Source organism: Mobula birostris, chromosome 6 (genome assembly GCF_030028105.1).
Source record: "Mobula birostris isolate sMobBir1 chromosome 6, sMobBir1.hap1, whole genome shotgun sequence".
NCBI classification, from domain to species: Eukaryota; Metazoa; Chordata; class Chondrichthyes; order Myliobatiformes; family Myliobatidae; genus Mobula; species Mobula birostris.
The window spans coordinates 171,396,499-171,410,186 of record NC_092375.1 but is presented as its reverse complement, the minus strand read 5'-3'; the positions used below and the strand labels follow the sequence as shown (position 1 = coordinate 171,410,186).

At 44.1% G+C, this 13,688-nt stretch overlaps 2 protein-coding genes across 6 annotated transcripts in view; one reads left to right on the top strand and one right to left on the bottom strand.

Annotated features, from left to right (window-relative positions):
* Positions 1–7,877, bottom strand: part of ubr3 (ubiquitin protein ligase E3 component n-recognin 3) — a 224,485-nt gene extending 216,608 nt beyond the window's left edge. Inside the window, exon 1 of one of the 3 annotated variants that reach the window (XM_072261898.1) lies at positions 7,145–7,877. In XM_072261898.1, coding sequence (XP_072117999.1) covers positions 7,145–7,572 — 428 coding nt within the window. In that variant the 5' untranslated portion in view covers positions 7,573–7,877. The remainder of the gene's footprint in view (positions 1–7,144) is intronic. The other 2 variants (XM_072261897.1, XM_072261899.1) reach the window with 2 other exon arrangements.
* mettl5 (methyltransferase 5, N6-adenosine) overlaps positions 7,684–13,688 on the top strand; it is a 42,892-nt gene continuing 36,887 nt past the window's right edge. For all 3 annotated transcript variants that reach the window (XM_072261903.1, XM_072261904.1, XM_072261901.1), the window contains exons 1-3: positions 7,684–7,859; positions 10,160–10,243; positions 12,713–12,794. The gene's annotated coding sequence lies outside the window, so the exon portion shown is untranslated. The remainder of the gene's footprint in view (positions 7,860–10,159; positions 10,244–12,712; positions 12,795–13,688) is intronic.

Here is a 13,688-nt window from a genome sequence, read left to right as displayed (position 1 = left end):
CAGCAACCATTGAATAGCTTCAAATGAAGAAAATTGATGTCCTTGAGTGGTCTAATCAGAGTCCTGACCTTAACCCAATTGAAAGTCTCTGGCAAGACCTCAAGATTACTGCTCACCACACTCCCCAACTAAACGGGCACAGCTTGAGCAATTTTGCAAGAAGGAATGGGCAAATCTTGTCCCATCACATTATGTAAAGCTAATAGAGACTTATCCAAATAGGCTACTGGCTGTAATAACTGCAAAAAGGGTTCAGCTAAGTACTGAGCAAAGGGAGATGAATACTTCCGAACTGCTGACATTTCAGCTTTTGAATTTTTAGTTTTTCCACGCTTGACAATTTTCCATTTTTGGGGTCTACTGTGAAAAAAAGATGCAATTCAAAAATAAAAATTCTCAGTTAAATTGATCAAAATCCCTGATTGTAATACTCTTTTATGTGAACAAAGTTGGGTGCTGAATACTTCTACGAAGGCACTGTAGGTTTAAAGTGAGAGTGAATGATTTAACAGGAATCCAAGGGGCTTTAGTTAAGTGACTTTAAAGCAGATGACTGTGTTCCCACAGATCATTCAGTCTTCCTCAAGCAGAAGCCCTGCATGAACCAATAGATTAGAAATCTGCTGAGGGCTAGATTGGTGCATTTCAGGACAGGCAATCCAGGAAAGTACAAAAAAAATCCAGGTATGACCTCTGGAAAGCCATCCCACATGCAAAGCGGCAATTCTGTACAACACTTGAATTACAGTGGGATGCTTGACAACTGCGGCAGGACTTGAATGCCATCATCTCCTACAAAACAAAATCAAGCATCAAGGTTTCACTCCAACATGAGCTTAATTCCCTTTGTGCTTGCTTTGATCGATAGAATACAGAGGCACTTTCACATTCATTTACAGGCGCCGATGATCTTGTGATTTCAGTCTCTGAGGCCTTCATGAAAGCATCCTTCAGGAGGGTGAATCCACAGAAAGCATCTGGCTCCAGCGTACCTGTCCGACTACTGAACACCTGTGCTAATCTACTGGATGAAGTTTTTCTGGCCATCTTCAACCTCTTGCTTTGGCAGTCCGAGGTACACACCTGCTCAACAGACTTCAATCGTACCAGTGTCTAAGAATGTAGTAACGTACCTCAATGATTATCATACAGTAGCACTTACATTTACTGCAATAACTGATTTTGAGAGACTGGTCATGAAGCATATCAAATTCTGCCTGAGGAGTCACCTGGATCTGCCCCAATTTGTCTACTGTCATAACAGGTCAACAGCAAATGCCATTTCATTGATTCTTTACTCACCTCTGGAATACCTGGACAATACGAAAGGATATTCTTCATTGACTATAGCTCACCATTCCCTCAAAACTCATCACTAAGCTTGAAGACCTAGGCCTTGATACCTCCCTATGCAACTGGTTCCTTGATTTCATCACTTGCAGACTCTAGTCATTATGGATTACCTGTTAACAACATCTGCTCCATAAGAACTATCAGCACAGATACACTACAAAGCTGAGTGCTTCACCCCCAGCTTTACTCACTTTATACCTATGACTGTGTGGCTAAGTACAGCTCCAATGCCATATTTAAGATTGCTGACAACAACACTGTTGCTCGCCAAATCAAAGGTGATGGAGAGAGTTGAATGGTGCCACAACAACAATCTCTTACTCAACATCAGCAAAACCAAAGAGCTGATTATAATTATCGATTCCAGGAGGAAGAAGTCAGAGGTCCATGAAGCAGTCCTCATTAGGGGATTGGAAGTGGAAAAACTAGGTAACTTTAAGTTCCTTGACATTACCATAACAGAGGATCTGTCCCAGGACCTGCACATAAGTGCCATCACAAAGAAGGCACAACACCACCTCTACTTTCTTTGATACTTGCATAGATTTGGCATGTCACAAAAACTTTGAGAAGTTTCTAAAGATGGAAAGTGGAGAGCATCCTAGCTCACTGCATCATACAATGGAAAAGACTACAGAAGGTGGTGAATACAGCCCAGTCATTCACAGGCAAAGCCCTCCCCACCATTGAGCACATTTACATGGAGCAGTGCCACAAGAAAACAGCATTCATCATCAAGGAGCCCCACCATTCAGAGCATGCTCTCTTCTCACTACTACCACTGGGCAGGAGATGCAGGAGCCTTAGATCCCACAGCACCTGTTTCAGGAACAGTTATTACCCTGCAGCCATAGGCTCATGAACCAGCAGGAATAACTTCCCTCACCACACCTTGGAACTGATTCCACGACCTACAGCCTCACTTTCAAGAACTCTACAACTCATGCCCTCAGTATTATTTATTATTTTTGTTTGCACAACTTGCCCTTCTTTTGCACATTGGTTGTTTGCTTATCTACCAATTTTTAATAAATCCTAATGTTTTTTTTTTACTTTCCCGTAGATGGTAAGGTGTCGGGTGTCAGGTATGGTGCTGGAAGATTGGAGGGTAGCTCATGTTGTTCCGTTGTTTAAAAAAGGCTCCAAAAGTAAACCAGGTAATTACAGGCCAGGATGCCGGTGAGCCTGACCTCAGTAGTAGGTAAATTATTGGAAGGTGTTCTGAGAGATCGGATATACAAGTATTTGGACAGCCAATAGTCAGCATGGCTTTGTGCATGGTAGATCATGTTTAACAAATCTTGTAGTTTTTTGAGGAGGTTACCAAGAAAGTAGACAAAGGAAAGGCTGTGGATGTTGTCGACATGGACTTTAGTAAGGCCTTTGACAAGGTCCCACATGGGAGATTGGTTCAGACACTAGGTATTCATGGAGAGGTTGTAAACTGGATTGTGCATCAAGGATCTGTGCTGGGACCATTGCCGTTTGTTGTCTATATCAATGATCTAGATAACAATGTGGTAAATTGAATCAGCAAGTTTGCCGATGACACTAAGATTGGAGGCATTGTGGACAGCAAGGAAGGTTTTCAAAGCTTGCAGAGGGATCTGGACCAACTGGAAAAATGAGCCAGAAAATGGCAAATGGAATTTAATGCAGACAAGTGTGAGGTGTTGCATTTTGGAAGGACAAACACAGTAAATGGTAGGGCACTGAGGAGTGCAAGAGAGATCTGGGAGTTCAGATACATAATCCCCTGAAAGTGACATCACAGGAAGACAGAGTTGTAAAGAAGGCTTTTGGCATCCTGGCATTCATAAATCGAAGTACTGAGTATAGGAGTTGGGATGTTATGAGGAGGTTGTATAAGACATTGGTGAGGCCAAATTTGGAGTATTATGTGCAATTCTGGTCACCTAACTATAGGAAGGATATCAATAAGATTGAAAGAGTGCAGAGAAGATTTTCTAGGATGTTGCTGGGTCTTCAGGAGTTGAGTTACAGGGAAAGATTGAACAGGTTAGAACTTTATTCCTTGGAGCATAGAAGAATGAGGGGAGATATGATAGAGGTTTACAAAATTATGAGGGGTATAGACAAAGTAAATGTGAATAGGTTCTTTCCACATAGATTAGGAGAGATAAATACAAGAGGACATGGCTCCAGGGTGAAAGGGGAAAGGTTTAGGGGGAACATTTGGGGGAACTTCTTCACTCAGAGAGTGGTGGGAGTGTGGAACAAGCTGCCATCTGACGTGGTAGGTGCGGGCTCACTCTTAGGCTTTAAGAATAAATTGGATAGGTACATGGATGGGAGAGGTCTGGGACTAGCGGAATAATGTTTCGGCACAGACTAGAAGGGCCAAATGGCCTGTTTTCTATTCTGCAGTGTTCTATGGTTCTAGATACCTGTAAGAAAATGAATCTCAAGGGAGAAATATATGTATTCTCATAACAAATTTTACTTTGACTTTAAAAGGGTAAAGGGGAAGCAATTTGGAAGCACAGGATATATACGTCCCAAAGAGGAAGAAGGATTTAAGAAAAGATGACACAACCATAGCTAAAAAGAAAGTCAAAGTCAACATAAAAGCCAAAGGGAGGGTATATAATAGAGCACAAATTAGTGGGAAGTTAGAGGATTGGGAAGCTTTTAAATACCAACAGAAGGCAACTAAAAAGTCATTAAGATAAAAATGGAATATGGAAGCCAGCCAGCCAAAAATATTAAAGAGGATACCAAAAGTTTCTTCAGATACATAAAGTGTAAAAGAGAGGTGAGAGTGATTATCAGACTAGTGGAAAATGATGCTGGAGAGATAGTAATGAGGGATAAGGAAATGGCAGAAGAACAATATAAGTATTTTGCATCTGTCGTCACTGTGGTAGACACTGCAGTATGCTGGAAGTTCCAGGTATGACCGCTCATAAAATGTGTGAAGTTACCATAAGGTGCTTGCGAAACTGAAAGGTCTGAAGGTAAGTCACCTGAACCAGATGGTGTACACCTCAGGGTTCTAAAAGAGATGGCTGAAGAGATTGTGGAGGCATGAGTAGTGAACTTTCAAGAATCACTTGATTCTGAAATGGTTCCAGAAGACTGGAAAAGTGCAAATGCCACTCCACTCTTCAAGAGGGGAAGGAGGCAGAAGAAAGAAACTCTAGGCCAGTTAGTCTGACTTCAGTGGTTGGGAAGATGTTGGGGTTGACTATTTAGACCATATAGGCCAGAATCAGGCCATTTGGCCCATCAGGTCTGCTCTGCCATTCAATCATAGCTGATCCTTTTTTTCCCCTCTTACTCAACCCCATTTCCCAGCCTTCTCCCCGTAACCTTCGATGCCATGTCCAATCAAGAACCTATCAATCTCTGCCTTAAGTACACCCAACCACCTGGCCTCCACTGCTACAAGTGGCAACAAATTCCACAAATTCACCATCCTCTGGCTGAAGAAATTTTTCCGCTTCTCTGTATTGAATGAGTGCCCCTCTATCTTGAGGCTGTGCTCTCTTGTCCAAGATTCTCCCACCATGGGAAACATCCTTTGCACATCTACTCTGAATACATTCAAAAGGTTTCAATGAATACATTGAATTCCAGTGAATACAGAACCAGAGCCATTAAGCGTTCCTCGTATGATAACCGTTTTGTTCCTGGAATCATCCTTGTGAACCTCCTCTGGACCCTCTCCAATGCCAGCACATCCCTTCTAAGATGAGGAGCCCAAAACTGTTCATAATACTCAAAATGTCTTATAAAGCCTCAGCATCGCATCCCTGCTCTTGTATTCTAGACCTCTTGGAAACAAATGCTAACATTGCATCTGCCTTCCTCACCACTGACTTGACCTGCAAGTTAACCTTTAGGGTGTTCTGCACAAGGACTCCCAAGTCCCTCTGCATCTCAGATTTTTGGATTTTCTCCCCATTTAGAAAATAGTCTGCATATTTATTTCTACTACCAAAATGCATGACCATGCATTTTCCAACATTATATATCATTTGCCACTTTCTTGCCCATTCTCCTTCTGCATCCTACCTGTTTCCTCAACACTAGCTGCCCCTCCACCAATCTTCATATCATCTGCAAACTTGACAACAAAGCCATCTATTTCATCATCTAAATCATTTATACACAGCATAAAAAGAAGTTGTCCCAACAGTGACCCCTGTGGAACAGCACTAGTCACTGGCAGCCAACCAGAAAAGGATCCTTTTATTCCCACTCACTGCCTCCTGCCAATCAGCCAATGCTCTAACTATTTTAGTATCTTTCCTGTAACACCACGGGCTCTTAACACGGTAAGCAGCCTCATGTGTGGAATCTTGTCAAAGGCCTTCTGAAAGCCCAAATATACAACATCCACTGCATCCCCTTTATCTGACTTTTAATTTCCTCAAAGAATTCCAATATGTTCATCAGGCAGGATTTTCCCTTAAGGAAACCATGCTGACTTTGTCCCATCTTGTCCTATGTCACCAAGTATTCCATCACCTCGTCCATAACAATTGACTCTTAACATCTTCCCAACCACTGAGGTCAGGCTAACTGGTCTATAATTTCCTCTCTGCTGCCTTCCTCCTTTCTTAAAGAGTGGAGTGCCATTTGCCATTTTCCAGTTCTCTGGCACCATGCCAGAGTCCAATGATTTTTGAAAGATCAACAGCTCCCAGCAACTCAACACCATCCAGAACACAGCAGCCCATCAACCACCTAAACACTCATTCCCTCCACCACCAACACAATCTACAAATTACTTTGCAGTTACTGATCCAGATTGCTATACCACTCCCTTACTGCAAGACCCTGGAATTCTTTCCCTTAACTCTTCTCTCCATCAAGCCACTTCTGTGGGAAGTATCGCTTTAATCTGGGTTTTAGAATATATGGCAGTGTCATTGTGTGCTTGATAATGCTCTTAATAACATTTGCACGGTGCTTTAAAGACCACAAAACATAGGAGCAGAATCAGCCCACCCAGTCCGCTCGATATTGTTGCAACAGTACAACATTGTACATAACGTTAGTGGATATTCCTGAATGGAAATCTAGTCTAGAACTCATTCTTAAACGTACATCATAGTGCACCTTTCCCCACCTTCAAATCCTCCATCTGGGTGAATGCAGTTTTGCTTATTTGCTCGGGCCAGTATAGCAGTCAAATAGTTTTGGAAGCTGCTGCCCCTGATCAAAGTGTCAAATCTGCCTGGTCATCGGCATGTGACAGTATGGTATCCAAAACTTCGAGTAAGCAAACTGTTCGGGCCTATGATGTACATATACCATGCGCGGAGTTCAATAAATTGAGGTTTCTGCGAGAAGGATTCGACCACGAATTTAATATTGTTCAGGCTATGCTCTAGTAGTACCAGTAGCTCTGAAAATTTAAGATTCGGAGCAGCTTTTGTAGGTCATTATATAAAATTACAAAATCAAGAGGGTTATTGGGACTTAATGTTGTGACTTTTGTATGATTTCACGGAGATTAACGTCAGGTTTACACTATTAATTAAATGGAATCCAAAAATCAAGGAATCAAACGTATAAAATCATTCCTTAAGTCTCAGGATAGCAGCAGTCACGTCCCGTTTTGTACCCGGTCCTCGGCGTTACTGGGAAACGCAAGGAGTTTACAAACAAGTGCAGCTGCTGCTAGAAGGTCAGTGATTACCCAGTGAATACGGACGAGGACTACTTCAAGCCAAGGCCGGAGTCCGCAGCCCTGGAAGCGGAGATTACTGGAGAGAGGAGCCGCGAACAGGCTGAGTCGCGTCCGCGGTCGGTCACTCACCCGCTGTCCCGCATCACGCTGCTGTCCCCGCAGTCGCAGGCCCCGCCCGCTTGACTCCGAAACATGTTGAAATCGTGGCCCGTGTGCTCCCCGGCGTTGAAACACTCGGCGCACAAGGACATGCACGGCGAGATCCCGCACGTCCTACACCGGTAAGCCACGAAGTTGGCCGTCCACACCAAACCGCACAGAGTGGCGTTGTCATAGGCGCGCACCATTTTACAGAAGTCATCGAAGCTCTCGCCGCCAGCCATCAGGCACTTGCACCACTCGATCACTTCGGCCTCGGCCACCGGCCTCTTAGGGCTCAGCACACTGTCCAGTAGCTCACCGAGCAACTGCGTGCCTCTGCCGTCCGACCGAGAGCACTCAACCTTCAGCGAAGCAGCCACACTCCGCTTGTCCCGGCGCAGCAACGGCACCGCCATGACGGCCGCCCCCCACCCCTCCCCCCGCGCTGATCCCTGACTTATTTTGTTCTTTGACCAGCGTCGCGGCAGCTCTCGCGAGATCCGCAGTCGCGCGGACTCCGTTCTTCGCTCGCGATCGCGACGTCGCGGTTGCCGTTTAAATGGACATCGCCGTGCGTGAGGTGACAGATCCTGGGGCGACGCGCTCGGAATGCCCGCAACGTCGGCTGCGTGTTCCTCTCCCTCCAGGCTTCCTGACTCTCCAGCATTTTTTGTGCGAAGCGCCTGCTGTGTGTCCCACAACGGTGAACCTTCTGAGGATTTAAATTGTTCAGCTTTAAAATGAATATTGCAATAGATAGGAAATGCGTATTGTGCTCCACGTCAACTGAGAGAAAGTGTTTGTATGCAGGAAATGGATGAAGTTAAACATATGCAAGTTGAACTCTTCCTGTGGGGGGATAAAAAGCAGAGGATTCTGTAGTGGTGCTTTGGGGTTGCTGTTTTATGAAGCAGAGAAAGAGCAGTCGACAAAACACTGAATTTGAAGGCTTTCAGCTAACAGAAAAGGGTATAATAACGTATCATGTAAATCACGACGCATAGTTACACGAAGTGCTTAAAGAAGCAGTGTTATACTGATGTACATGATGACATTTGACACAAACCATCAACTATCTTCATATCATCAGTTGACTACTTACTGGCATGAAAATGTAGAAACAGTTATTTATAAACGCATATTTTAATTGAAATATACACTTATTTAGGTTCTTTCCCAACTGCAAACCAATTCACTTTAACCTATATGGAACATCATTACAGTATTCAGTCGGGAACTGACTATTAATTTGGATCACTTCTTCAGGCTGATTGCTTAACATTTGAAGTCACTTCCTGTCACTTGATTATATAACCGGTGCAGTACTGAATAGTCTTTACGTCGTTTAAAGGCCTAAATGGGTTTATATATTTTATCAGCTATCTTGTATCTACATTTATAGATCTTATTCCATACATGACTGAATAACTACAAACTCAACCACAGCAAACTCCACTCTGGCTGATCAATACTGGGATCTTTCATCAATCCTGCTGACCCTTTACAAATTAAAACTTCTGACAACTTTCCCTTTTTGAATCAGTTCCAAGACGCCCAAGTTTGAAGTGTTTTCAGCCTGTCTTGTGGAAATCTGTTCAGCAACAAGTTCTGACTGGATGACTAGCTGAGTGTCTTTACTATCAGCTCGCTCACGCTTGTGCTCGGTGGCGGTGCCGATGCTTTTTTTGCCGGTGCGGGGAGGGGGGACTTTGGGGTTCTCCCGTTTAACTGCCGTTCATTCTTTGGGGCACTTCTGTTTTCGTGGATGTTTGCGAAGAAAAGGCATTTCAGGATGTATATTGTATACATTTCTCTGACATTAAATTGGACCTTTGAACCTTTGAATGATTAATCCATCTCGGCTTCCTCCTGAAATCCCCACCATCACATAAGCCAACTTTTGACTGATTCAATTCACTCTGCATGATATTAATAATAATCAGCTAAGATTATATGCCTCTCGGTTTTTTTGCACTACCTTACTTTCCCTTTTCTATTTTCTATTTATGATTTATAATTTAAATTTTTAATATTTACTATCGATTTGTACTCCAGGGAGCACAAAGAGCAGAATCAAATATCGCTGTGATGATTGTACGCTCTAGTATCAATTGTTTGGCGACCATAAAGTATAAAGTAAAGTGAAGAATAGAACTTCAGGCTGTCCAAAGCAATGCTTGTTATTATCTATCTAATGTTGAGTCCCATTCACTTGTTACCCATGTGGCTCTTGACTTGTAAAGGACACTAGAAATGATTTTGCTAAACAAAGGGTGATATATTTGTAAATTGTAGTTGTAATCTCCTCCAGGCTTACAACCTTCTGGTGAGATCTGTATTTTTGTCTGATTAAATATTTAAGTATCCCACTTTTGACCGGAATACCTTCAGCTTTAAAGGCCTTAAATTTTGGAATGTCCTCCCTAAAACTCTTTGTATCTCTACCACTTGGTTCTACTTTAAGATGTTCTTGCTCCTTTACTACTCTTTCAGGTATCTGCTCCAGGTTACTTTACTGTTACTGGACAACTCGGGCTTTACTCTTTGGAGAGAAGGAGGATGAGAGGAGACATGATAGAGGTGTACAAGCTATTAAGAGAAACAGATAGAGTGGATAGCCAGCACCTCTTCCCCAGGGCACCACTGCTCAATACAAGAGGACATGGCTTTAAGGTAGGGGGTGGGAAGTTCAGGGGGGATATTAGAGGAAGGTTTTTTACTCAGAAAGTGGTTGGTGCGTGGAATGGACTGCCTGAGTCAGTGGTAGATACACTCGTGAAGTTTAAGAGACTACTAGACAGGTATATGGAGGAATTTAAGGTGGGGGGGTTATATGGAAGGCAGGGTTTGAGGTTCGGCACAACTTTGTGGGCCAAAGGGCCTGTGATGTGCTGTACTATTCTATGTTGATACAATTACAAAGAAAGCACAATGGTTATATTTCATTAAGAGTTTGAGGAGTCTTGGTGAGTTACCAAAGACTCTCACAATCTTTTTTTACAGGTGTACCGTGGAGAACATTCTAACTGGTTGCATCATCATCATCTGGTTTGGAGGGGCCACTGCACTGGGCCGTAAATAGCTACAGTAAGTTGCAAACTCAGCCAGCTCCACCAGGGGCAGTAGTCTCCCCAGCATCAAGGACGTTTTCAAAAGGTGATGCCTCTAAAAGCTCAAACAACAGGAATTCTGCAGATGCTGGAAATTCAAGCAACACACATAAAAGTTGCTGGTGAACGCAGCAGGCCAGGCAGCATCTCTAGGAAGAGGTGCAGTCGACGTTTCATGCCGAGACCCTTCGTCAGGACTAACTGAAGGAAGAGTGAATAAGGGATTTGCAAGTTGGAGGGGGAGGGAGAGATCCAAAATGATAGGAGAAGACAGGAGGGGGAGGGATGGAGCCAAGAGTTGGACAAGTGATAGGCAGAAGGGATACGAGAGGATCATGGGACAGGAGGTCCAGGAAGAAAAACAAGGCGGGGGGGAACCCAGAGGATGAGCAAGGGGTATATTCAGAGGGACAGAGGGAGAAAAAGGAGAGAGAGAGAAAGAATGTGTGTATAAAAATAAGTAACAGATGGGGTACGAGGGGGAGGTGGGGCATTAGCGGAAGTTAGAGAAGTCGATGTTCATGCCATCAGGTTGGAGGCTACCCAGACGGAATATAAGGTGTTGTTCCTCCAGCCTGAGTGTGGCTTCATCTTTACAGTAGAGGAGGCCGTGGATAGACATGTCCGAATGGGAATGGGATGTGGAATTAAAATGTGTGGCCACTGGGAGATCCTGCTTTCTCTGGCGGACAGAGCGTAGGTGTTCAGCAAAGCGGTCTCCCAGTCTGCGTCGGGTCTCGCCAATATATAAAAGGCCACATCGGGAGCACCGGACGCAGTATATCACCCCAGCCGACTAACAGGTGAAGTGTTGCCTCACCTGGAAGGACTGTTTGGGGCCCTGAATGGTGGTAAGGGAGGAAGTGTGAGGGCATGTGTAGCACTTGTTCCGCTTACACGGATAAGTGCCAGGAGGGAGATCAGTGGGGAGGGATGGGGGGGACAAATGGACAAGGGAGTCGCGTAGGGACTCCCCACTGATCTCCTTCCTGGCACTTATCCTTCCAGTCCTTCACCTGTGAGTCGGCTGAGGTGATATACTGCGTCCGGTGCTCCCGATGTGGCCTTTTATATATTGGCGAGACCCGACGCAGACTGGGAGACCGCTTTGCTGAACACCTACGCTCCGTCCGCCAGAGAAAGCAGGATCTCCCAGTGGCCACACATTTTAATTCCACATCCCATTCTCATTCTGACATGTCTATCCACGGCCTCCTCTACTGTAAAGATGAAGCCACACTCAGGTTGGAGGAACAACACCTTATATTCCGTCTGGGTAGCCTCCAACCTGATGGCATGAACATCGACTTCTCTAACTTCCGCTAATGCCCCACCTCCCCCTCGTACCCCATCTGTTACTTATTTTTATACACACATTCTTTCTCTCACTCTCCTTTTTCTCCCTCTGTCCCTCTAAATATACCCCTCGCCCATCCTCTGGGTTCCCCCCCCCACTTGTCTTTCTTCCCGGACCTCTTGTCCCATGATCCTCTCGTATCCCTTTTGCCTATCACCTGTCCAGCTCTTGGCTCCATCCCTCCCCCTCCAACTTTTCAAATCCCTTACTCACTCTTCCTTCAGTTAGTCCTGACGAAGGGTCTCGGCCTGAAACGTCGACTGTACCTCTTCCTAGAGATGCTACCTGGCCTGCTGCGTTCACCAGCAACTTTTATGTGTGTTGCCTCTAAAAGCTGTCATCTCTCTTCACAATCAAGGAGGAGGTAAAGGAAATGCCTCTTCTCTTGACTACCATCAAGGAGGATGTACAAGAGGCCGAAGACACACACTCAGTGGAACAGCTTCTTCCCTACCCCCATCAGATTTCTGAATGAACAATGAGTCCATGGACACTAACTCACATTTTTTTTTTCTTTTTTTACCCGTTTTTAGCATTACTTAATTAATACAATTTTTATATTTTTTTACTGTGATTTTTTTTTAGTCATCTGTTAGTCTCACGAGACCATGGATTTGCGCCTTGGAAAGTTTCCAGGGTGCAGGCCTGGGCAAGGTTGTATAGAAGCCCAGCAGTTGCCCATGCTGCAAGTCTCCCCTCTCCACGACACCAATGTTGTCCAAGGGAAGGGCATTAGGACCCATACAGCTTGGCACGGGTATTGTTGCAGAGCAGTGTGTGATTAAGTGCCTTGCTCAAGGACACACATGCTGCTCAGCCAAGGCTTGAACTAGCAACCTTCAAATCACTAGACAAACAGCTTAACCACTTGGCCACGTGCCAACACTGTAATTTACGGCTATAGTTTTTAATAGTTTTTATTATACATTGCAATGTACTGCTGCCACAAAACATCACATTTCACAAAATATACCATTGATATTAAATGGTACAGATTCCAAAAGTTTCATTTGTTGAGGTTACTGTGACTTACCCCTTCTACCTAAGTTATTTTTTGTTTTTTGAGGATTTTTATTTATTCATTTTCAGGTGATCAAGGCCAGCATCTAATGCACATCCTAATTGTCCTTGAAAAAGTGGCGGTGAGCCATCTTCTTCGACAACTGCAGAGGTACTGTGTTCATCAGGTGCTGGTGCACAAATCTGATTGAGTAAATACGATGAATTTTATAGGTTATGTACATTGTAGCTACTGAATTGGTAGTGAAAGGCATAATGTTTAGGGTGATTGATGGGATGGCTGTCAAGTGGGCTGCTTCGTCCTAAATGTTCACCTTTTTGAAGATATACACATTTCTGATTTACACTTTGTCGCTGATGTGCTTAGGATAATTAGACTCTGGAATACAAACATATTAGCAAAATTGTATCATAAGAATCCATGATATCTGAGTATGTCCTTTCTCGCAATATGGAAGGAAATCTATCATTCTTGTTGCAATAGTCATGGGGATTTTTATATGCAGGTAAATTGGGAAAATCAGATTAGCACTGGATTCCAAGATAAAGACTTTGAAGAATACCTATGAGATGTAAAAGAGTAAAAGAGAGGCAAGTGTAGATATTAGACTGCTGGAAAATGATGCAGGAGAGGTAGTACTGGGGTACAAGAAAATGGCAGACAAATTGAATAAATATTTTGCATCAAATTTCACTGTGGAAGACACTGGCAGTATGCCAGAAGTTCAAGAGTGTCAGGGGGTAGAAGTGAATGCAATTACACTATTACTAGGAAGAAGGTGCTTGGGAAACTGAAAGGTCTGAACGTAGATAAGTCACCTGGACCGGATAGACTACACCCCCATCCACATATCTGATGAACCCAAAGGAACGGCAGAGACCGATACAGTTCGGCACCAGCAGCAGCGCTTAGCGGGACTGCCTTAGGGACTCCAGCTCTGGATTTTTCCCATGGGGTTTACTTCCAAAGCCTTCCCCATGAGTGGATATAGCCGCCAGGCAGCGGAGGTTTGCAATCAGAGTTTTCCTTCTCCAGAATGAGCTG